The sequence below is a fragment of the Pristis pectinata genome, chromosome 6, assembly GCF_009764475.1.
Source record: "Pristis pectinata isolate sPriPec2 chromosome 6, sPriPec2.1.pri, whole genome shotgun sequence".
Taxonomy (NCBI): domain Eukaryota; kingdom Metazoa; phylum Chordata; class Chondrichthyes; order Rhinopristiformes; family Pristidae; genus Pristis; species Pristis pectinata.
Genome location: NC_067410.1, coordinates 97,639,654 through 97,663,815, shown reverse-complemented (window position 1 = coordinate 97,663,815; position 24,162 = coordinate 97,639,654). Strand labels below are relative to the sequence as shown.

Genomic DNA, 24,162 nt, shown 5'->3' with positions numbered 1-24,162 from the left:
GAATTTTTTTTAAACATATGCCACCTGTGAAATTTATTACCTATCCTGCTAAGAAGGCAGATTGAACTAAGGAAAAGAATTTCTCTACAACATTCAAATGGAAGTATTTATCTTTAAAGGTGAACTCAATGCATTTTTTCATATTGTGCTCACCCATATCCCCTTTAGGTCCATGAGGGCCTGGAATGCCATCACGACCTTGATTGCCTTTTTCACCTGTTGCTCCTGGAAGTCCAGGCCTTCCTGGTATTCCTGTATTAGTTTTGGGATATCAAGAAAAATGAATTAAAAAACATCCCTGTTGTCCCAAAAAAAAACAACTTTTACTTAGAGGTTAATGCCTATATTAAAATAGCGTAAAGAGGAATTCAATATGAGTGATTTTAATTTCTATCCCTCTGTAAATCTTCATATATGTACAACATGATATTAGTAAGGCCATAAACTGTATGAAACCAAAGAGTTATATTGAAGCACATACTTATAATTAACTATTGTCATGAGATCCTGTGACTAAAAAGAATTAATTTCACTTGTAATATCTTCATCACAGCCTGTTACTAAAATGGTTAACCCTGTTCTAGTAATTTGCTGTATTCCCATAATTACACATGTTGATAACAAAAATGCACTTTTATTATTTGTGTGCATAATTGTTGTTTTATTTTAGTAACAGGGGAAAGTGGCTGTGAATTGGAAGTGTAAACTTTCATGCTGGCATTCCTTTTCCATCCCATTGTCACACCAAAATTTACAGCATAGAGAGAAGCCATTCAACCCATCATGCCTATGTGGTGGTCAAAAGAGAACCATTTAGCCCAATCTCATTTCTATTTTTCAGTGTCTAGCCCTGTAAGTTACAGCACTTCAGGTGTTAGTCCATATACTTCTAAATGTGATGAGGTTTTCTGCCTCTTCTTTCCTCTGTATCTGGAACATTACATTGTATGATTTATCCCTAAGCCAAGTTCAGAAACAGTACAAACAATCTGCCATTACACAGAATATCTACATGGGTTCCAGATCTTCAAAGTATTTGAATAGAGAGGGGCTAGGAAATTCTTCCACTTCACTGGCATTACTCTGCCAGTACAGTGGAAATCCCACTTACAGTTATAGATGGAATTTTCACTGTATCTCTGACTGAACAATGCCTATGTAGTAAGAGGGTAGGTCTGGGGAATTTCCTGACTGAGTAAACATTAATTAGTGGAGGTACAAATCTTACCTGGAGGACCTGGGACACCTGAACTCCCTGGTAAACCGGGGTGCCCGTCCGGTCCTTTACATCCTTTAGGACCTGCAGGACCTATGTAATGATAGCAGTGAAAGAAGAATCTGGCTTCAGTTGCTGTACAACACAGAACATTTCCCCAGTCTTTTGTTGAGTGTCTTCAGGCACATTAGTTTAAAACATGTAACACTCACTTCCCTAGAAAGCGGTTGACAGAGTGAAGAGTGGGAAGAACAGGTAATTAGGCAAGGTAGTTAAAAGAACATAAAGTAGGCAAAGTTCTGAGAGGATGTTTGAAAGCAGGATTGATGGAGCTAAAATAGAGCAGACAATGCTCAAAATGCTTTGAGAAATAATGCAGTGGCAATATACCAGGACCTTAATCACAAAGGATGTCATTTACCAAAGTAACTACAAGCCATGGGCAGGTTCTAAAGAAGGGCTAAAGCAAACATATCAGTCCACTTGAAAGCAAATTACCTGGACAACCTGATTGGCCTGGGTCACCTTTCTCACCGGGGGCCCACAATGCCCATCTGATCATGGTCTACCCGGAGAACCAGGAGGACCTGTACACCTCTGCTGAATGAAATGACCTTGGTTACCCTAAGGTGCATAAATGAATAGACTAGTATCAGAGTAGTATTAACTAAACGGTGAGAAAACTGAATATAGGAGGAAACTGTGTTTAAAGCAGAATTGAGTTTATTAGCTCAAAATTAAAATATTTACTGCAGATACTAAAAATAAAACAGAAAATATTGGAAATAAACAGAAGGTCAGGCAGTAATTTGTGAAGAGAGGACTAGTATTCACGCTTTAGGTTGAGATTTTCCATCACTGACTTGAAAACAGTAACTCAGTTTTATTTCTCATACTGATGCTGCCCGATCTGCTGAGTATTTCCAGCAATTTCTTTCTTATTTCAGGTTTCCAGCATCTGCAGTATTTTGCTTTTGAACAAATATTTGGAATTAGGTACTGAATTCTAATTTGCTTGATTCACAGGTTGCGTAACTTTTCTTTGAAGTTTTCCTTATTGTGGGCTGTGAGATCTAGTACTCTACACTCACCTGGCAGTATATTCTTAAGATAACTACACTAATGAGCTCTAGAATTTCTCTTCCAGTTAATCAGAAGCACTCTGTCTAAGGGACTCTGGTCAAAACCACCAAGCCACTCTTATTGGGTCACCCCTCTACCTTCTTGTTTCAAGAGGAAGGAAGAGAACCATCTTATTTGTCCTCCCTATATTTAGATATTTGTCAGAGTTTTCTATCTAGATTCCCCCAGATCATTGTGTAATGGGGAAGAAGATTGGTGGAAGCTGCCGAGATAACATACAGGAAGAATGTGATAGCAATAGAGAGAGTGCAGAAGAGATTCACCAGGACGATGCCTGGAATGGAGGGATGCAGTTTATAATGAGAGATTGAATAGGCAGGGTTTATTCTCACGCTCACTCAGGAGGGGTGTGACTTTACAGAAGTTTATGAAATTATTGAGGAGAATAGATGGTCAAAGTCTTTTTCCCCAAGGCAGGGGAGTCTAGAACTAGAGGACATAGGTTTAAGGTGACAGGGCAGAAATTTAAAGGAGATCAGACGGATATGTTTTTCACACAGAGGGTGGCGATTATCTGGAACCAGTTGCCAGAGGAGGTGGTCGAGGGAGATACAATTACAATGCTTAAAAGCCATTTGGACACGTACTCAGATAGGAAAGGCACAGAGAGAAATGGGCCTAGTGCAGGCAAATATGATTAGTGTAGATAGGCACTATGGTTGACATGGATGAGGTGAGCCAAAAGGGCCTGTTTCTGTGCCATCCAGTTCTGTGATCTAATATTTCTATAAGGTACATACAGTGGTTAAGCTGTTTCTCTAGGGTTTATGTCAATATTCATAGAATCATAGAACAGTACAGCACAATACAGGCCCTTCCGCCCACAATGTTGTGCCGACTTTTTAACCTCGCCTAAGACTATCTGACCCCTTCCTCCCACATATCCCTCTATTTTAAGTTCCTCCATATGCTTATCTAGCAATCTCTTGAATTTGACCAATGTACCTGCCTCCACCACTGCCCCAGGCAGCACATTCTAGGCCCCAACCACTCTCTGGGTTATATTATGGTGAGAAGACAGGAAACCCCTGTAAAAATTCCAATGATGCTTTCATGGATAACAAGCTGGATGGCCAGAGGGTGGACAGATGCATTAAAGTACTCCAATCCATTGATAGTTACATTTGGTGAATACTTTAAACCTAAGGAGGAAGATTAGACTACCTTTGGTCCGGAATAGCCTGGAGGACCATGGGTAATGGTTGGTTCACCTTTATCACCCTTCAGACCAGACGGACCGTCTAGCCCACGAACACCGAAACTGCCCGGTGCTCCCAGGGATCCTTTTGCTCCTTTCTCACCTGACAAAATCATCAGAAACAAAATCTCACATAGAATGCAAGAAATAGGAGAAGAAGTATGCCATGCCGCATTTCGAGCCTGTTCCACGATTCATTAATGGACCTCAGTGCCATTTTCCAGCACTATCCCCACATCCCTTAATGTTATCTCCCTTAAATGGAATACAAGAACCCACCCGATACAGAGGGCATCTCGACACTTAACCTCAGATCATCACGTCTTCAAGAAATTGAAAAACTCATTTCAGTTTTAACTTGATATTTTGTACCCCAAGTCCTATATTGCAGCATTTGGTGATGGTATACATCCAGCTTTATATCACAGACACATGCAGTCACAAAGCATCTCACTTACAGTTCAACCAAGCCTGACTCCAGTTCTGTAAACCACCCCTAAATTATCAGTTACGGTGAGACAGAACTTCACCACTTACCCCATTACAACTAAACTTACAATTCCTGTTTGGCTCTTTCATATTCGCATCCAAACTAATTAACATTCTTGATCAAAATTCCCCATCAGTAAAATGCTTTGTTTGTCCTAATAATTCATTTAAATACACAATTGAAGCTGTTACTTCTTCTCCAGAAACCCACTTCAAGCAATTGGTTTGACTCAAATAAAACAGAAAAAGCTGGAAATACTCAGCAGGTCAGACACCATCCGTGGAGAGAGAAAAGTCATCAGCCGGAAACATAAATACCTGTTTCCTTCTCCACAGATGCTGGCTGACCTGCTGAGTGCCTCCAGCATCTTCTTATTTCTGATTTTCAGAATCTGCAGAAATTCAAATTAATTTGACTTGTTGCTCTTTGCAGGGGTTAAGTTCAAGTTCAAGTTTATTGTCATAGGCATGCATACACAGGGTATAAATGCCATGGAAATTAGCTTTTTGCAGCAGCAGCAGCACAGTACATTACAAGCATGGCAAACATAAGTTAACATAAACTTAAATTAACATAAATTATACATAACTTACACATGCACAAAATAAACAACAAAATAAATGTAATGACACTGGTGAAAATTGAGTGAGAGAAAAAGAAAGATAATCTGAGGTAGTGTTAGGGTTTTTCAGGTTGGTTCAAGAACCTGTTGGCAGTGGGGAAGAAGCTGTTGTTGAACCTTGAGGTGTGGCTCTTCAGGCTGAGTGTTACAAACTCATCTTACTCCATTATCATGTCATAAAACCTACCTGGGAGGCCCATTGGGCCTATTAATCCAAGAGGTCCTGGAGGCCCTGGATATCCCAAATTTCCAGATGGACCTGGATCACCCGGTGGACCTGATTGGATGAAAAATAATGTTTTAAAAAAATGACTTCTTTCTGTTCCTTAATGATCATATGATTTGGACATTTTACAGCTTGCAAATACTACACACCTATGACAAAATACTACAAGGGCCAGACTGGAGGATGCTGGACAGCACTTCACAATTAGCTTGTGTTTGACTCAGTGTGGGATGTAGAATAAATTCATGCTCCCACTTCAATATGATGATTTTAATGTCCAACCAATGTCATCTGGGTATTAGCATGTTGTAACACAGTCTAAGTGACTGTATTGGACTAAGTGCAGTGGACTAAGTTAGCACTGGTTGATGTTGACTGATAGAAGCAGTAACAAGACTTCTTAGAGAGGTATTCTCTATGCCAATTTTGCCTATAAACATATCCTTGATTTTAATTCGCTCCAGAGCTAGCAGCATGGTCTTCAGCTGCTGATTACCACGTGGAGATAACTGGATCCTCAAGGCCCAAGAATTGATGTCTATTCTGCATACTTCTGGTGTGCACCTGACACACATACTCCCAATGCGGAGTGGTGTGGGTCGCACTTGCAATCTGCAATCAAATTGGGACCACATCAGTAACTGCAGCTCTGCAATAAACGTGTATTATGTGGGCCAATATCACAGCTTCCCTCTGTAAACAAGTCTGTCAACTGTGCTTGCGACTGCTAAATATGTGACTGAGTATTGGCTGTCCATATTTCTCCTTTCATGATACTTGGTACCACAGTAGCAGTAGTGACTAAGGATACATTCCAACCCATGATCTCCTCTCTCCATATCTGATCTACCAAAGTGTTACACCATTGCAAGTAAACAAACAAGATGCTGGAGGAACTTAACGGGTCAGGCAGCATCTGTAGAGGGAAATGGACTGTCAATGTTTCGGGTTGAGACCCTTCATCTGGACTGAAAGATAGAGGGGAGGTAGCCAGTATAAAAAGATGAAAGGAACAGGTGAAGCAAGAGCTGGCAAGTGATAGGTGGATCCAAGAGCATTTGTCGGCTCTTGGACTGTACTCACTGGAGTACAGAAGAATGAAAGGGGACCTCATAGAGACATTTAAAATGTTGAAAGGACTGGACCGAGTAGATGTGGTCAAGCTGTTTCCCTTGTGGGTGAGTCCAGGACCAGAGGGCACCAATCTTAGAATTAGGCGGTACAGGTTTTAAAACAGAGATGAGGAGAAATTTCTTTAGCCAGAGGGTGGTGAATTTGTGGAATTCCTTGCCACGTACAGCTGTGGAGGCCAGATCATTGGAGGCGTTTAAGGAAGAGATAGATAGATATCTAAATAGTTGGGGTATCAAGGGATTATGGGGATAAGGCCGGAAATTGGGTTTAGGTTTTTTCTCCCCCCACCCCCCCAATTTTCTCATTTCTTTTTTCTTTTTTCCTTTTCTTTGGAGCAGACTCAATGGGTCGAATGGCCTACTTCTGCTCCCTTGTCTTGTGATCTTGTGAAGTGAGAAGGGGTGATAGGGAGATGGAGGAAGGGAAAATGGAAATAGCCATAGAGGCTGGGAGGGGATAGGTGAAGGCAACAAAGAGCTGCAGATGACGGAATCTGATAGGAGAGGAAAGTGGAGCATGGAATCAAGGTGGGAAGGGCGGATGAGAACAGTAGGGGCTTGGTGATGGTTTAAATTGGAATTCCACTTGAGAGGTGGGGTTGAAGACAACAATCGAGAAGTATTTGTCCCTGAGTCATTTCGCATTCACTTTGGTTACATAATGCCATGGTACTTCCATGCTAACCCAGCAGACTTACACTTTAAAGTTAAGTTGATTTAGTTGGAGGATGTGGCTGACCATGTATAATGGCTGCCTCATTTTCTGAGTGAAACTCAGAGGCAAAGGAGACAGGAATGATCGATAGAAGGAGTGCTGTGTCTAATGGAAAGGATTGGAGTTGCTGTTTACATTCGCAGCAGCAGAAGACCAAAGGGGCAAAGGAATGGGAGAGGGAAATGGGAAGCAGGCTGGTGCCCCATGGAAAGGTGCAAGTCATATAGTCAGAGATCCATAGGGTCATTCAGTACGGAAACAGGCCTCTCGGCCCATTGAGTCCACACTGACTATAACGTACCCACTTACACTAACACTGTTCTCTCCACATAACCAATGTCCTATGACTCCTTTAGGATCTGGTGCTATTTACCAGCCTGACTGGGGCACCCACAGTGAGCCACCCAATTCAATTAAAACTGGCAGGGAAGAAGATGTGGTCCCTTAAGACAAGTGAACGACTTTAACTGGGGTACGTAGGAATTGTTCTCTAGATTTTAGAAATAAGTTTGAGTCTCTGGTGTTCTGTGCTTCCCCCTACTGTTCATTCATGAGTTGTCCCTGATTAATCCTCTCCCGCACCATCCCTTCCCCCAATTGGTATCTTTCACTGGCGGCACATGGGTAGAACCTGGGCTCAGCCAACTTGACCTCCCTGAAGGTACCTGCTGCCACCCATTTGCCTGCTTTGAGCAGATTGTTGGCTGGTGGCTTTTAGGTGATGCACAGTGGCTGAACCCAGTCAAGGCTCAAGCAGGAAGGCAATAGGCCTGCTGCCCCTTCCTCTCTTTTTCCATCCCCCACTGCTTCCGGCCTGGAGTTTTTATCTGTTCTTCAGGACTGAGAGTTAGTCCAGATACATTCACAATTCCATGGTTAAAAGAAACAAAATATAGCACAATGATGTTACAATTTAGTGATGAATGTTTAATTGTAATTAAATCATGGTACCTTCAGGACCTGGAGGACCAGGGAGTCCCTCTTTACCTCTGGTGCCCGGATCACCATTGCAGCCCATGTCACCCTTTGCTCCTGTTCCTTGATCCAGTCCTGGTAAGGAAAGGTTATAACAGGTTATACTTCATCTTGCTATTTCACAGTTGGACTTTCATCCTCATCCTTTTGTAGATCCCCCCACCACCACCCCCCCCCCCCCACTTTAAGATTCAGTTCTTTTGCCTTTCTTTCTTCAACCTGTGTGCAGTTGTAGTCATGAATGCAGACAGGCAGTCTACTCCCAGGTCTTCTACTTTGCTGTTTTTAAGCTGGCCAATGAGCGGTAAAATGAGTTGGTCCTGGGGATAGCTCACCTGTCCATTTACTCTCTTTGGGGCAGGGAAGAGCACTGCCTTCATTCACTGGGAGTAATGGGAACTCTGTATCGCAGCATAAAACGTGCAGTAGCAAATAGATAGCTCTGGTTTGTCACTCTCAGTTGTTAGTTCCATTGACTGCAATGGAAACAAAAGACTGGGAAAGATGCAGAATGGGTTGCTGACGTTATCACTCATTTCACACTGTCACACAAAGTCAAAGAAACCCCCAATAACTCTTGATGTAAGATCAGGAGCTTGTCACGAGGAAGCTTGGATACAAAACTAACAGCAGACTGCAGTTGGTCTACTGAGATAAGAGAAGATATCTTTACTAGTCACATGTACATCGAAACACACAGTGAAATACATCTTTTTATAGTGCTCTGGGGGCAGCCCGCAAGTGTCACCACGCTTCTGGTGCCAACATAGCATGCCCACAACTTCCTAACCTGTACGTCTTTGGAATGTGGGAGGAAACCACACTAATCTACTTGAAATCAAATCACAAGACCATTTTTACAATAAAGGTAATCATTTTTAAATGTAACAGTGAAGTGTGGAGAGAATAATGGAAAAATAGAAGTTCCCTTATTTTGGGGCTTTAATGACCTGGACCTGGAGATGCATTAGAGAAACAAAGGACTGCAGATGCTGGAATCTAGATGAAAAACACGATGATGCTGGAGGAACTCAGCAGGCCAGGCAGCATCGGTGGAGAAAAGCAGGCAGTCAACGTTTCGGGTCAGGACCCTTCTTCAGGACTGAAGATAGGAAAAGGGGAAGCCCAGTATATAGGAGGGAAAAGCAGAGCAGTGATAGGTGGACAAAAGAGGGGAGGTGGGGTGGGCACAAGGTGGTGATAGTTAGATGCAGGGAAGAGATAGTGATAGGCAGGTGCGGGGAAGGAGGGGAGCAGATCCACTGGGGGATGGGTCAAAGGTAAGAAGAGAGAGAGAAAAAAAGGATGCTAGGAAAGGGAAGAAGAGAAGAAGCATGGTGCATGGTGGGGGGGGGGTGGTTTTGTGGGGAAGGGGGTGGGGATTACCTAAAGTGGGAGAACTCAACGTGATGCCATTAGGCTGCAAGGTTCCAAGACGGAAAGTGAGGTGCTGTTCCTCCACTTTGTGCTTGGAATTCTCCTGGCAGTGGAGGAGGCCGAGGACTGTCATATCAGTGATAGTGCGGGAGGGGGAGTTGAAGTGACTGGCAACGGGGAGATGCAGGTCGTGGTTATGGACAGAGCGCAGGTGTTCTGTGAAATGGTCACCTAGTCTGTGTTTGGTCTCACCAATTTAGAGGAGGCCACACTTGGAGCAACGAATGCAGTAGATGATATTAAGGGAGGTGCAGGTGGATCTCTGTCTCACCTGAAAGGAGGTGATGGAGGTGGTGGAAGGGCAGGTGTAGCACCTATGGCGGCAGCAGTGGAAAGTTCCCAGGGTGCGAGTGAGATGGGTGGCGGGGGGAGGAGTGAACAAGGGAGTCGCGGAGAGAGTGGTCCCTGCGAAAGGCAGAAAGGGGTGGGGAGGGGAAGATATGCTTGGTGGTGGTGTCCCGTTGGAGATGGCGGAAGTGGTGGAGAATGATGTGTTGGATACGTAGGCTGATGGGATGAAATGTGAGGACAAGGGGGACCCTGTCCCTGTTGGGTCTGGGAGGGGCAGGAGTGAGGGCGGATGTGTGGGAAATGGCAGAGATACGGGTGCGAGTTCTCTCGACCACAGTCGGGGGGAAACCCTGGTTAGAAAAGAAGTTGGACATCTTGGATGTCCTGGAGTGGAAAGCCTTTATTGATGCATTAGACCCATGAGTTTTTAATCATCCATCAGTAAGGTTCTGGTAATAAAAGGCAGATTCTCAATCAACAAGATGGCACAGCTTGCATCGGATTAAACTCCACAGCGAACTTCAAATCATCCATCAAGTGCATGGGGAGTTTCTATGTACACTTGCTAACACCAATAAAGTTCAGTAAGAACTTAAAAGAGCTCCGTAGCAAAGGGCAGAAATTGCTACCCATCTCCAACAGAAGCAGCCTCACAAATTTTGCCTTTAAGAAGAACTAGAAGCAGGAGTAGGCTTCAAAAACCCCTTCAAACTCTGTCATGAATAGACTTTGCAATTGACTCTTGATAACCCTCTAAGTTAGAGAATTTCATCTCCTCTCAGTCCTGAATGGACAACCCCTATTTTGTGACACTGACTGCTCATTCCAGCCAGAGGAAACATCAATCTCTCATCTACCCTGTCAGGCTTGGTAAGAATTTTGTATATTTCAAAGAAATCACCTCTCATTCTTCTGCACCCTAGAGGTTATAAGCCCACTCCACTTAACCTCTCCTAAATTAGGGTGGCACGACGCTATTACAGTGCCAGCGATCGGGGTTCAATTCCCGTTACTGTCTGTAAGGAGCTTGTATGTTCTCTGGTTTCCTCCCACAATCCAAAAAGACGTATGGGTAGGTTAATTTGGGGGTTTAAAATGGGCGGCGCGGACTTGTTGGGCCAGAAGGGCCTGTTACCACGCTGTAAATAAAATATAAAAATTTTCTAAAAATTAAAAAAAAATTTAAAACAACAGACCTATCATCTCAGGAATCAGTCTGTAAACCTCTACCAAGTATATTGTTCCTTAGATAGGAAGTCCAGACCTGTACACAATATTCCAGGTGCAGTTTCACCAGGGCCCTTATGTAAATGTAGCATCTTTATTCTTATACTCAAATCCTCTTGTAATAAAGACCAACATGCTATTTGCCTTACTAATTGCTTGCTGTACCTGAAAATTAATTTTCAGTTATTCATGTACAAGGATATCTAAGTTCTTCTAAACACCACAACCTTTCAAATCTCTCCACTTTTCCATTTTTTCTGCCAAAGTGGATGATCTCACATTTGTCAACATTATATTCCATACCACATATCTTTATCTATTCACTTAGCTTGTCTATCTGTCCCTGAAGCCTCTCTGCATCCTCCTCACAACTCACACTGGCATCTTTGTTATATTGACAGGCCCTTCCGGCCCAACAAGACTTGGATATATTACACTTGGTCTCATTTAAATCACTGATATGGATTGTGAACAGTTGGATCTTCTGCACCGATCCCTGTGGCATCCTACTAGTTACATCCTCCCAATAGGAAAATGGCCAGGTTAATTCCTATTCTGCACCCTGTCCATTAATTGATTCTCAATCCACATCAGGATATTATCTGCAAAATCATGGGCTCTAATTTTGATCAATAATCTTTTGTGTAATACCTCATTGAAGTCCATCTGATAGTCTAAATACACCAACCAATGTTATTTGTCCTCATCTCTTCTGCTAATTACAACTTCAAAAACTTTAATAGATTGTTTTTGGGACCTTGCTATACAGAAACTCTCATTCACTTCAAAAGCACTTGATTGGATCATCTTGAGGTTATGACAGGTGGTATATACTTGGATTTTTTTTAACCCAGGGTAATGATTTTTAAAAATGAGTTTTAATACAAATTCCTTATGTTGATAACATATATAACATAAGATACCGAGTTGCGACAATTTGTTAAGGCTGGAATAAACTAGGTATCTACTAGAAGGTAATTAAATTGTACAGTTGAAAAACACTGCTGCTGTCATTTATCTTCACTCCAGGTTCTCTCTGAAATGCAAATGGTGAAGGTTTGCACTGTCTGAGGAATAGAAGGGGCTAATTGATGTAGCTGTCTTCGGTAACCAATGTGCTTTGGATCCCTTCAAGCACAACTGTGCAATTATCAGACAATACAAAAATGCCCAATAAATGAGTAATACTTGTAATTCCCACACTGGGCTTTGAAATTATCACGCATTCTTAAACTTTTGCAACCGACCTGGTGATGAAGTAACAAGGTATGATAAGTACCTCGCCCTTCTCCTTTCAGAGAAACTGCTGCGAAGCTTTTGTCCGATTCTTCCATTCCCACAGAAGTGGTGAAATAACATGAATATAACCCAAACTACTAGATTATTAAACCTTCAACACAACTGCAAAGAAACATTAAAACTGTGGGTATGTCAGCTGATTTAGTTTTTATCATCAAAGCAGGAATGTTCTAAATTCTCTCCAAGATTTCCCTAAATTTAAAGAGGGTTTCTTGTTTTCGTGCTAACAGCAGCAGATTGCCATCAATAACGATGTTTAACGACAGATTTATTAACTTGAATAAAAACAGACAGTATACTAATTAATCTTTTTATTTACTGTAACATTTCAAAAAGTTTGAAAAATGTAGCAAGTTACCTGGAGGTCCAGGGTCCCCTATTGCACCTTTGATTGTCACTTCATCTGAAATGCCTTTCATTCCCTTTTCACCTTTTTGACCACATATTCCGATCACACCCTTTATACCCTTTGGTCCAGTCCGACCTCTGCAACCTGCATCGAAACATCAACAAGCAAGTCAGCAAATGGATATCCTGGGGCAAGGACTCACCTCCCAACTCTCCAAAGGCTTTTCATCCTTACTTTAATACATGTCAGGAGTGTGAATGGAACACCCCTCACTTGCTGTGTGAAGGCAGCTCCTTCAATAATTGAAAGCATCCAGAAAGTGCAGCCCACTTGATTTACATCCTGTCTACCACTCCAAATGTTCACGCCATCCGCTACCCGTGCACTGTGGGTCCGGAGTGCTTATTATGAGCATCTCTAGAATGCGATGCAGCAAACTGACAAGTCTTCTTTGACAGCACCTCCTAAACCTGACTTTGCCACTGAGGTGCAGGTACTTGGGAGCACCAAGTTTCCCTCCAAGTCACACAGTGTCTTGGTTTGGAAATATATTGCTAGGACTGATTTCCCTGGAGCAGAGGAGGCTGAGGGGTGACCTTACAGAGCTTTATAAAATTATGAGGCGTATAGACAGTGTAGACTGTCACAGTCTTTTTCCCCAGGGTAGGGGAGTCTAAAACAAGAGGCACAGGTTTAAGATGAGAGGGGAATGACTGAAAGGGGATCTGAGGAGCAAGCTTTTCACAGACGGTGGTGTGTGTATGGAATGAGCTGTCAGAGGAAGTGGTAGAGGCAGGTACAATTACAACATTTAAAAGACATTTGGCCAGGTTCATGGATAGGAAAGATTTGGGGCCAAATGCATGCAAATGGGACTAGCTCAGGAAAACACCCTGGTTGGCATGGAGGAATTGGGCCTGTTTCTGTGCTGTATAACTCTACGACTCCATCACCATTCCTACATTATTAAATCTTGGAACTTCCCACTAATACCATTGTGTGAGTGATTTCATCAATTGTCCAAAAGGGCTTTCAGGGATGAGAAATAAATGTTGATCTTGCCAATGATCTCAAATCCATTGAAAGTTTAAAATTGATAAACAGGGATATATGGGTACACTGATTATTATCCTCAACAGTAGAATTTCTCTGCGCGTTCGACTTTCAGGTACAAAGATATAACAGTTAAAACTTTTACATATTGAGGTTTATGTTATACCTAGAACTTGTGTATCACCCAGCTTCCAAGTGCTTAGGCAAAGCTGTTCGGAGAATGAACTGCAGCTTTGAATCGGCATTTTGGACAAAGGATACTGATATTTTGGTTTCCATTCTTCAGAGACAAGCTTGCAGTGTAATTGTTCTCTGCAAGCCTGCTAGTCTTTCAACAGAATACTGATGAAAAGCTCCTAGCTATGATTTGCACTTGGTGAATTTCATATCTCAGCCATGCCACCATGGGGATTAACTGAGAACAGATTAGGTGCTTGCTTGCTCTCACACACAACCTCATGGCTGGTTTGAGAAAAGTGCTGCTGCCTCCTGTAACTCCTTCTGCACCATATCCTGAGATGAGAGGGAGTGCAGATATCTTGCTTCCAGACACATCTCTTCAAGGAGGTTTTCAGGTCATGCATGTGAATCCAAGGTATTTCTGTTTATTATAAAATAATCTAATGTACTGTCCAATGTTTATCTCTCAGTCAACACCATTAAAACAGTGTCTGGTCATTAACACAGTGATGATGGTGACAGCTTGCTGCATGCAAATTGTCTGCAGCACTTCCTACTTCAAAAATACTCCAGTTGTGGTAAGGAGTCATCCTGAAAGGGGCATGAATGGAGCTACAGTACGTAATGCAAGTCTTTCTTTCTTATTTGGCAATGATCTTATTACTGACAACCAAGGAACATTATATTTATCAGCCTTGTGACCATTTCCCATGTGTAAATAGTGCATGAAACAATTCTACCTGGAATAGATGTCATTGGTGGTCATTCCCAGGTGAAATTACACTGTCCAGCCTTTGACCTGGGGAATTCTGTGCACAATTCGTCTTGCCTTTGCTGACATTTTCATTTAGAATTTAAAGGAGATCTGAGAGGCAAGTTTTTCCATACAAAAGATTGTGGTTATATGGAATGAACTGCCAGAGGAAGTGGTAGAGGGAGATACAATTATGGTGTTTAAAAGGCATTTGGAAAGGTACTTGGATAGAAAAGGAGTCAAGTGACACAGGCCTAATACGAGCAAATGGGAATAGCATAGATTAGCATCATGGCATAGACAAGTTGAGCCAAAGGGTATATTCCTGTGCTGTACAATTCTGTGACTTTATGACCCTTGCTGAACACTCAGAGGACAACAATTCTGCTGCATTTGTGTTCATTTAAAGAGACACTGCAGACATCAGGTGTCCTGATCAGGCAGCTTCAGAATTCACTCCAGGCTCCTCAAACACCATCCAAAGTACACACAGTGTGCTTGGACTGGCAGGGAGTGCTTGCTCCAGCATTTACTTGTGGATGTGTTATTTCATCGGATGCCTCAGAAGTCATGCTACAAGCAGAACTCCATCAATAACTTTTCTGCTCGAGGGGCGGTAGGATTTGGATCAACACTAGCAGCAGCTGCACTGGTGTCATCTACCTCTGCACAAGAAGGATGATAATTCCACAGCGCTAGTGTGTTAAGATTCATTTAGAACAAGTTAAAAAACGTTCATAATACTAACATCAGGAAAACGACACACCATAGTGCCTTTCCTTACATGTAAGTTCTGATGCCCTAATGCTCAGTCACAATATCCCTTGTGTGGCTGCAGCCTCTTTCTCTTTGAGCTTATGCAGATGTCCTTGATGACCTACTAAAGGCTTTTGCCGCAGATGGGTTGTCTTCAAACTGCAGCCCAAAGCTAACTGAGGCAGCAGACTGGCATTGCTGCCTGTTCAGATGGGTGACTGTGCTGTCTGAGAGGGTGTGTGGTGGAAGGTGAATTGGTGCTGTCGTGAGAGGAGACATTGATGTCATGAACCTACACATCAGGTGACCTCTCAAGCGACTAGGTAGACAATGTTGCAATGATCTTCTTGCATCAGACCATCCCCAACTTCCTTTCAACTTTTAGACCCAGTCAGTGGGGAGTCAGTGACACTGCTTCCATAAACCAGGTTCTATACGCCATTTCTCTGCTCCTGTAGGTCAGAAATCTGCTCAATCATAGCATCTCTCTACTCATGGAGAACAGCTAGCTAGATGTGTGTAGCATCTCCTTGCTCCTGTAGAGTTGTAAGCCCCTCGTGGGTTTCAACCCTGTGTCCACTGAAAGCAAAAATCTGCTCGCAAATGTCATCTCACTTCTCACTGAGGACAACAAGCTGCTCACTGGCGCTCCCTGCTGTTCTTCCTGAGCTTCAAGCTGCACCCTGGTGCTCTTTGCTGTTCCTCCAGAGTTGCAAGCTGCTCCGTGTGGCAGAGACTAGACCTCTGGCTGGAACAGGGTGAGACTGCATGGAAGCAGGCATATTCTGTGTGGCTTCCTTCTGCAACCCACCAGCAGCTATTAACTGAAGCACTTGGTGCTTAGTGAGGTAACTGCTGGAGTTCCCTTGTAAAGAAGAGGGTGTGGCCTCCAGAAAGGAAGTAACGGTCTACTAGCTCTGCACGGCTTCTTGTGAGAGATGGACCTCTCGATGGTTCTTGTCATCTCCTGCATTTGGTGAGGGAGATCTGACAATGCACTCACTCTCTTGGCCTGCATCCACATAAGACTCGTCACCAAGGTATCACATTTGTGATCCAAATCCAAGTCGTCTGGAGCAAAAATGGAAGTGCAGGCCCTCCCTCCAGTGAGTGCTGCACCAGATTCCCAACATCTGGTGCTGACTGCAGCCTGCGAGTGTCTGGTGCATTTCCCTGTAACCTTGTTCCTCATGGTTCCATTCTGAGGTGGTGATGTGAGATGCCGTGTCATTGTTACCACTATCATCATCCTCTCCTCCACCTCTCCCTCCTGTGTCCCCTCCAGCTCTTCCTGCTCCATCTTGAAACCCTGCAAAGGCAACATATGAATTAGTTGTACTTGTAAGCTTTGGCAGAGTCACCTGTGCAATAATACAGCAGCACAAATGATAATGAAGATTAAATCAAAAGGGATGCGGTGATCACAATGAAACATTGTTGGCAAGCTTACCCAGCTGATTGTGTATCAGACTTGCAGCAAAGTTGGTCTGGGGTTTGGTGATCCCTCTGTCCATGGATACAACATCATCTTATCCATATAGGCGAGGTGTTGAACTCACGAGCATCCCCTCCAATTCAGGTGACTTTCTCCTATTCCTTGCTGGCTTTGCCTAAATATAGGCAATGATGGACACTGAGTGACTTTTTTATTATCCCACACTTGGTGGTATGACCTCTCTGTGGTTGGTGTAGGTGATGTAGTAATGTTGGGAATGTGCATGGAGTCACATATTGGTGTGATATGTGTGTGCAATTGAGTTTTGATTGTTTGGGAATGAAAATGTCATGTTCACATTGATCTACAGCTCACCTTGACGTGTCTTGTGAGATCATGAAACTTCTTCCACTGTGCAGGGATCCTCGGTCCTGCAGGAGACAGCTGTGGCCACCTCCTGCCACATGGCAGCCCTTGCGGGTCTCCTGTCTTCCTGGCACACAGGATTATCCTTCAGACCTCATTGGGACTTCCGTCTCTCTGTGAAGGTTGTGGTGCACTGTCTCTCTCTCGTGCAGTTTCTCTCTCCTCTGCTGCCGGAGGGCTGCAGGGGGGTGGGGTGGGGGTGGAATATGCCCTTTAAAGCAGATATCCTCCTGAGAGTGGTGCAGATCAAAGCGTTTCCAGCCATGCTGGGGGGCAGGGAGGTCCCACCCAGAACTGGGCAAGTCCTGCCTCAGCACTCGATTCTGCTTGCAAATCACCGTAGGCAATCTCAAACGTATTCTTGGTCAATTTAAAGCACATTAATAAGGGATATAAATGGGACATTAGCACAGTGTGCAACACATGTTTTGCCCATCAAAATAAGGTGAAATCAATTCTTTAGGCAATGATATTTAGATTTGACAAGTTAATCACCGGCAGAATGTAAGATAGACAAAATCAAAATCCCTCACACATAATGCAATGAATTTAAATACCTCAGGACAAATATAAGAACGTTCATCCTCAATTTGTTATGTTAAATGTGCGACACAGTAGCAGTTGTGAATTGTACTACAGGTCTTAAATTCAGTTCTATTTACATTATGAAGAACAATGCATGGCCACTCCAATATTGTGTCTATTGTAAGCCCAAAAGGGTGAATTTCTATCCCCAACCAGTGACTAAGACCTTCAGATTCTATAAGCAATTTACCAGCAGTCAATGCATTTATAAAATAACTCCTTGCATGAAAGACTTTGACACATTTTGATAAGGCATTCCATCACTGCAAATGTTCTCCCTGTAATGCGATCACCTTCTCTTCCATCGTTTACCTCTGTCTCCACTTGGGCCTTGAGGTCCTCGAGGACCAGTTAACCCTGCAGACCCCGGCTCTCCCATAACACCGGGTTCACCTTTGGGACCTGTTTGAAGATGAAAATAATGTAAAATTATACAAGGCCTGAAAAGGTATTTCTGGCAAAGTATAAATACTAGTGTTAAATATTCTCCAATTAATGCCTAAAAGGTCCAGAAAGCTTCCCCTTCAATTAAAATTCAGTAATGGTTCAGTGGTAAGAGATTTTCTTAGGGATCAAAAATTTGCCATTAGACGCAATAAGAAATTTGACACTGGTAGCAGTGCAAGATGGTGTGTCCTCTGGACTGTGACCTGATCTGTTGTTTATTCCATTCCAGTGACTTCAGTACAGTGGGGCAAATAGATCAGTGCTGTTTTTACACTTTATATATACTGATCTGAGCAGAGTCAGGCCTGCTTAGAACTTGGATGGGAAGCCACAAAGGGATACAACATTGGCTAGGCTTTAGATGCCTGGACAAAGAAATGATTCAACCAGCAGAATGCAACAAAAATCTCAGTTAAGTTGCATATACTTGAAAATAGTACAGTAAATGTAGTAAATCTCCCTTTCTTGCTTAATATCCTCTGGTCGCAAAAGCCTTTTGCAATGAGCTTGAGCATCACATCGGTAAGAAATCTGCAGTTCGAGTTGAGGGAACAGTGTTTGCTGTTGACCTAAATGTAGCTGCTCATGAAGATCTGACAACTCTGTGGTGTGGATTCCATTTCTCGGTTAGTTGATGTCAGGCATCAGTTCTTGGGGGGGTTTGGTGTCCAGCAACTGTGTCATTAAGCAGGTTCTACATATTGAAGAATCTTCACAGATAGCAGACCAGGGAGTAAAAGAGGACCATGTTTAACCAGCTATTTAAACATTTTATTGATTGCAAAATAAAGATAAAAATAAAACAAACCATTAGCATTTGAAGTTAATTTTAATGAAATATATCTCTGAGAGAATGACAATCTAAACTTAATAGAGTTTTGTAGGGCAGAGAAGTTAAGTAGCAACTGATGTACCAGCTAAACTTTGCTGGAATCTCATGCAACAAAACACAACAAGTATTTTTATGGCAAGGAGTGAGGTTTGCATTAGATCATTGGCCTACGAAGATTACATTGCAGAAGGCTACAACAAATACCCAATGCAGGAGAAGGGAATCACAGACAACAACAGAATGGAAGGAAATCATTCAGCCTCTTGAGTCTTGGTGCTATCCAAGAGCAATCCAGCTAGCCCAACTCCTCTGCCCTCTCTCCAGAGCTCTGCAGATATTTTTTCTTTCAAGTATTTATTTAGTTCTCATTTTGAACGTTCTGATTGAGTTGTGCCTTCACTACCCATCCAGCAACGCTTTCTAGACCTCAGCCGAGTATTTTCTTTTGCCAATCCCTCTCACTTTAAACTTCTGCACATTTGTACAGTCCTGAAGTTGCTGTCAGAGTTTACGATGAACGTTGACTGCCTCTATAGACTTCTGTATCTTTTTCATCATTCACAGTAAGATGGGATGGTTTACCTGATATTCCTGGTGCTCCTGGCCATCCTGGTTGTCCTGATGGGCCTCTTGGTCCAGGAGAGCCTGCAGAGCCTGGATTTCCATCACACCCAGGAACTCCAGGAGCTCCTGGAATGCCAGTTCCTGGAATACCTGGATCACCCATAGGTCCTCTACTTGGTAATCCTGTAAAAATAAATTTCCTACATAAAATCAAAGTGTACAAATAGGCAATTTGGACTGCCGTGTATTGCACCCCACGGGGGTCACTTAATTTGACCTCATTCTCCTGCTCACTCCCCATATCTTCTGATATCCTCCTTTTACCTGCAATTATTAAGTATTTTAAACCATCAAGGTGCTATAAAACAAACACATTAGATTAAAACCTAGATGAGAGCCTCTGTACCTCCCTCTGCATCTGGATCCTCGACTTCCTTATCGGGAGACCATAGTGCAAATTGGTAGTAACATCTCCTCTCACCATCTGGGACATGCCCTCTTCAAGTTACTAACATTGGGGAGGAGGTACAGGAGCCTGAAGATCCACACTCAACGTTTCAGGAACAGCTTCTTCCCCTCTGCCATCAGATTTCTCAATCATCCATGAACCCATGGTACATTATTCCTCTTTTGCACTTTTTATTTATTTTTGTAACTTACAGTAATTTTTATGGCTCTTGCACTGTACTGCTGCCACAAAACAAAAAATTTCTTTACATATGTCAGTCATAATAAACCTGAAAAAAATTATAACTTGTATACAATGCATGGTTTAACAGGGAAATAAATTAAGAATAAAAACAGAAAATGCTGGAAACACTAGGCAGCTCGGCAACATCATTAGAAACAGAGTTATTGTTTCAGGTGGATGACCCTTTGCCTCTGACATGAAGCATTAACTGTGCTTCTCTCTCCACATACAGTATGCTGCCTGACCTGCTGAGTGTTTGCAGCATTTTCTGTTTTTATTTGAGATTTCCAGCATCTGTAGTTTTTCTTTGATTTTCCTGGAAATTAAGATCTGATTTAATTCTTTACAATACAGAGAAATGTTTATATATTGCATATCCAATCACGTCTGCTCACTGAATCAATATAGCCACTTGAAACCATTATCATCCAGATTATTGCTTTTATTTTTCACGTCCCAAAGACTGAAAGTGAGGAGAGATTCAGCTGATATCTATAACCTTGAGGTGGCTGTTTGCTCGAAAGTCCAACAAAGTTCAAGGCTCTTCAGTAGAAAGCAGAAACTGATAATGATTTTCCATTGAATGAAATCAATTGCCCACACTCTTGACAGTTGACCTTCTGGGCCAGAGAAGTGAAATCAGAACATTACTTTTACAGGTAGTGCTATCCGAGGGCTAGCAACAGATGAAGCTTTGAACGGCTTTGTCTAAGTTAGTTAACCTAATGGAAAAGTCATACAACTTATGAGTGACATTCCCAGCTATTGATCAATAAACTGCAAGAAACCGCAGAGAGTTGTGGACACAGCCCAGTGCATCACGGACACCAGTCTCCCCTCTTTGGACTCTGTCTTTACCTCTCGCTGTCTTGGTGAAGCAGCCAGCATAATCAAAGACCCCACCCACCCAGGACATTCTCTCTTCTCTCCTCTTCCATCGGGTTGAAGATACAGGTGCCTGAGGGCACATACCATCAGACTTAAGGACAGCTTCCACCCCACTGTGATAAGACTATTGAACGGTTCCTTTATACAATGAGATGGACTATGATCTCATGATCTACCTTTTTGTGACCTTGCACCTTATTGCACTGCACTTTCTCTGTAGCTGTGACACTTTACTCTGTACTGTTACTGTTTTTACCTGTACTACATCAATGCACTTTGTACTAACTCAAATGTAACTGCACTGTGTAATGAATTGACCTGTACGATCGGTTTGTAAGACAAGCTTTTCACTGTACCTCAGTACGAGTGACAATATTAAACCAATACCAGTGATAGTGCAAGAGACTGAATAATTCTTAATGGGATTTAGATAAATTGAGGGGATAAACAGAACAAATTTAATGTGGATTATGTAAGGTAAAAAGGGCATCATCTAATCACAATGACATAATAACATATTAATTTTATGCAACTAAATCAATGCTATATCTTTAGTCTGAAATCCAAACAGATAATTCTGGAACATTCAACAGATCTAGCAGCAACTTGTGGGGAGGGAAATGGAATTGCTATCTCAGGTCAATGACTCTTCACCAGATCAGCTACATAGGGTGAAGGGTCCTCAACCTGAAACATTGACTCTGTTTCTCTCCCCACTGATGCTGCTTGACCTCTTGAGTGTTCCAGCATTTTCTGTTTGTGTTTCATATTGACAACATCCACAGTTTTTTGTTCCATTTCATCTGTATTGACATTGTTTTAATTTGTAATATACAAATACCAAATTCTTTCTCAAAGTAAGGATGATGGAGAGCAAGGTTAATACCTGGAGAACCAGCTGGTCCAGGTGGGCCCTCGGCACCTGTGGGTCCAGGTATGCTTCTTCCTGGGGGTCCACATGAACCTCTTGGCCCCTGTAAGCCTCTGTTTCCTGGCTCACCTGCAAAGGATTTCAGAATTTTCTGGTTTTATTTGATTTCCAGCATCTGCACGCTTTTTTTGCTTTTGTAGCACTTTACTAAACACAAAAACAGTGTGTCATACAAGATTCACTATTAAATATCCTTTGTGGAAATGCCCTTCCCTCTATCTGACTCCAATGTATGTATAACCTGAACAAGAATTAAAAACCTCCACACCCTTCCCTTCTGCAATGATTGTGTCCATAAGATGTAGGGAACAATTTACTGGAGGTTCCTATGGGAACCATAAAAAAAGGATTAAGCTCCAATGTTCAACATAAATAATGCAATCATAAAAGCAATTATTTCTTACAATATAACTCAAAAGAAATATGGTTTATAAATTACAACCAATACATCTACATGTAGTGTAGTGGTTAGCGTAACGCTATTACAGTGCCAGCGACCTGGGTCCAATTCCAGCCACTGTCTGTAAGGAGTTTGTACGTTCTCCCCGTGTCTGCGTGGGTTTCCTCTGGGTGCTCCGGTATCCTCCCACATTCCAAAAAAGATGTACGGGTTAGGAAGTTGTGGGCATGCTATGTTGGTGCCAGAAGCGTGGCGACACTTGCAGGCTGCCCCCAGAACACTCTATGCATACAATGCATTTCACTGTGTGTTTTGATGTTCATGTGACTAATAAAGATATCTTATCTTATCTAATATTAACCAACAGGGAGGAAGATATACCATTCATTCAGAGTTAAGCCACTTATTTGCAGGCATGTTTTCCTCCTTGCCAATCTGTTCTTTAACCAAGGATAATTGAACTGTACAGCTACTTTTGAATTTTGAATTCGAAGCAGAATTCAATACCTCTTGGACCTTGAGACCCCCGACGACCAGAACACCCTTTACTTCCAGGGGGCCCACAGGAGCCAGCATTACCCTTCTCCCCTAGTGGTCCCACATTTCCTGGAGGACCTGGTGGGCCAGGTGGGCCTGGTGGTCCACAAGCTTTGTCACCCTGAAAATAAAATGTTGGATTTGGTCATGTATTCATTTTTAATACATCATTTGGAAGGAGTGTTAAATAATGGCAAAGAGACTTTTCCTTCACTTCCTTCCTATGATAAAATTATGCAAAGGTCCTTCAGATCTTCTGGCAAAGCTCATCTTCCAATCTTCAACTACAGCTGTGCGACCAACCTCACTGTTCCACCCTCACCTCCCCTCCCCTAACTTGATCTGTGAATTTGATGTAACTCTAATTCATGAAAAATGTGCTAAGCATTATAATGCTGTAAAATGCTATGACCACCTCCAAATCCCCATATAATTATAGTACAGTGTAAATCTAAAAATGTACAGAGATAACATGACATAACAATACAACTGAAATATAGCACTGTATACTAAAGTATTCTACTACAGTGTTACACAATGAAGCACTCATTATCCCCAGTTAATACAACTATGTCTGGTGTTTAACTCAGAAAATGTTACCATTACACTCTCTGCACAGGCAGATGTTTGACTTCCTACACATATTTGTATGAAAGTGTGTGCAAACACATTTTGAAACTGCCCAGACTATTACAGACTTTCACAAGGCTACTGAAGACTTTCAGAAACAATGCCAGAGACTGATACTACCATGAGTGGTAATGAGAAATGCCTGCTGGTCCACCAACCTTAGGACCTGGTGTTCCTGGCACTCCTGGTATCCCAGGTGATCCTGCTCTTCCTGGAATTCCTGGAGGACCAATGAATCCTGGAAGCCCTGGGTTACCTATAAAACAGCAAGGATATAAAAAGTAATTCGGGGATATGATTTGATAGCTGGTTTGGGACAAGAGAAGTGAAACTGTTCATATTTGTTCAGATTGATGTAAACATTTGGTTAAAATGTAACATTCTGGGGTATCAATCCACAATAAAGATTACTGTGCATCACACATTCTGATGTGTTGTCTTACTTCAGAATAAGACCAAAATACAGAAGTATTGATATGCTACAGAGTTATGCGAAGAGCGATCTCTCTGTCCACTTGGAATTTGCCTTGAGCAGGTCAGAAGTTGAGTTTTACAACTCATTGTAAATTGACTACAGGAAGGGGGGGCAGTGCACATGCTCCCGTTTACATCAACAGAGCTGAGATTGAGAAGGTTGAGAGCTTTAAGTTCCAAGGAGTGAACATCATCAATAGCCTGTTCTGGTCCAACCAAGTAGACACCATGGCCAAGAAAGTACACCATCACCCCTAC

General features: G+C 42.5%; 1 protein-coding gene across 1 annotated transcript in view; it reads right to left on the bottom strand.

The window, feature by feature from the left end:
• The window catches only part of LOC127571889 (collagen alpha-5(IV) chain-like), a 74,124-nt gene that overhangs the window by 24,548 nt on the left and 25,414 nt on the right, over window positions 1–24,162 (bottom strand). The window contains exons 11-22 of the mRNA XM_052018636.1: window positions 23,589–23,686; window positions 22,771–22,921; window positions 21,819–21,932; window positions 19,372–19,536; window positions 17,823–17,912; window positions 12,331–12,465; window positions 7,695–7,793; window positions 4,857–4,946; window positions 3,524–3,660; window positions 1,715–1,781; window positions 1,229–1,309; window positions 154–252 (exon numbers count right to left, since the gene is read on the bottom strand). Coding sequence (XP_051874596.1) covers window positions 154–252; window positions 1,229–1,309; window positions 1,715–1,781; window positions 3,524–3,660; window positions 4,857–4,946; window positions 7,695–7,793; window positions 12,331–12,465; window positions 17,823–17,912; window positions 19,372–19,536; window positions 21,819–21,932; window positions 22,771–22,921; window positions 23,589–23,686 — 1,326 coding nt within the window. The remainder of the gene's footprint in view (window positions 1–153; window positions 253–1,228; window positions 1,310–1,714; window positions 1,782–3,523; window positions 3,661–4,856; window positions 4,947–7,694; window positions 7,794–12,330; window positions 12,466–17,822; window positions 17,913–19,371; window positions 19,537–21,818; window positions 21,933–22,770; window positions 22,922–23,588; window positions 23,687–24,162) is intronic.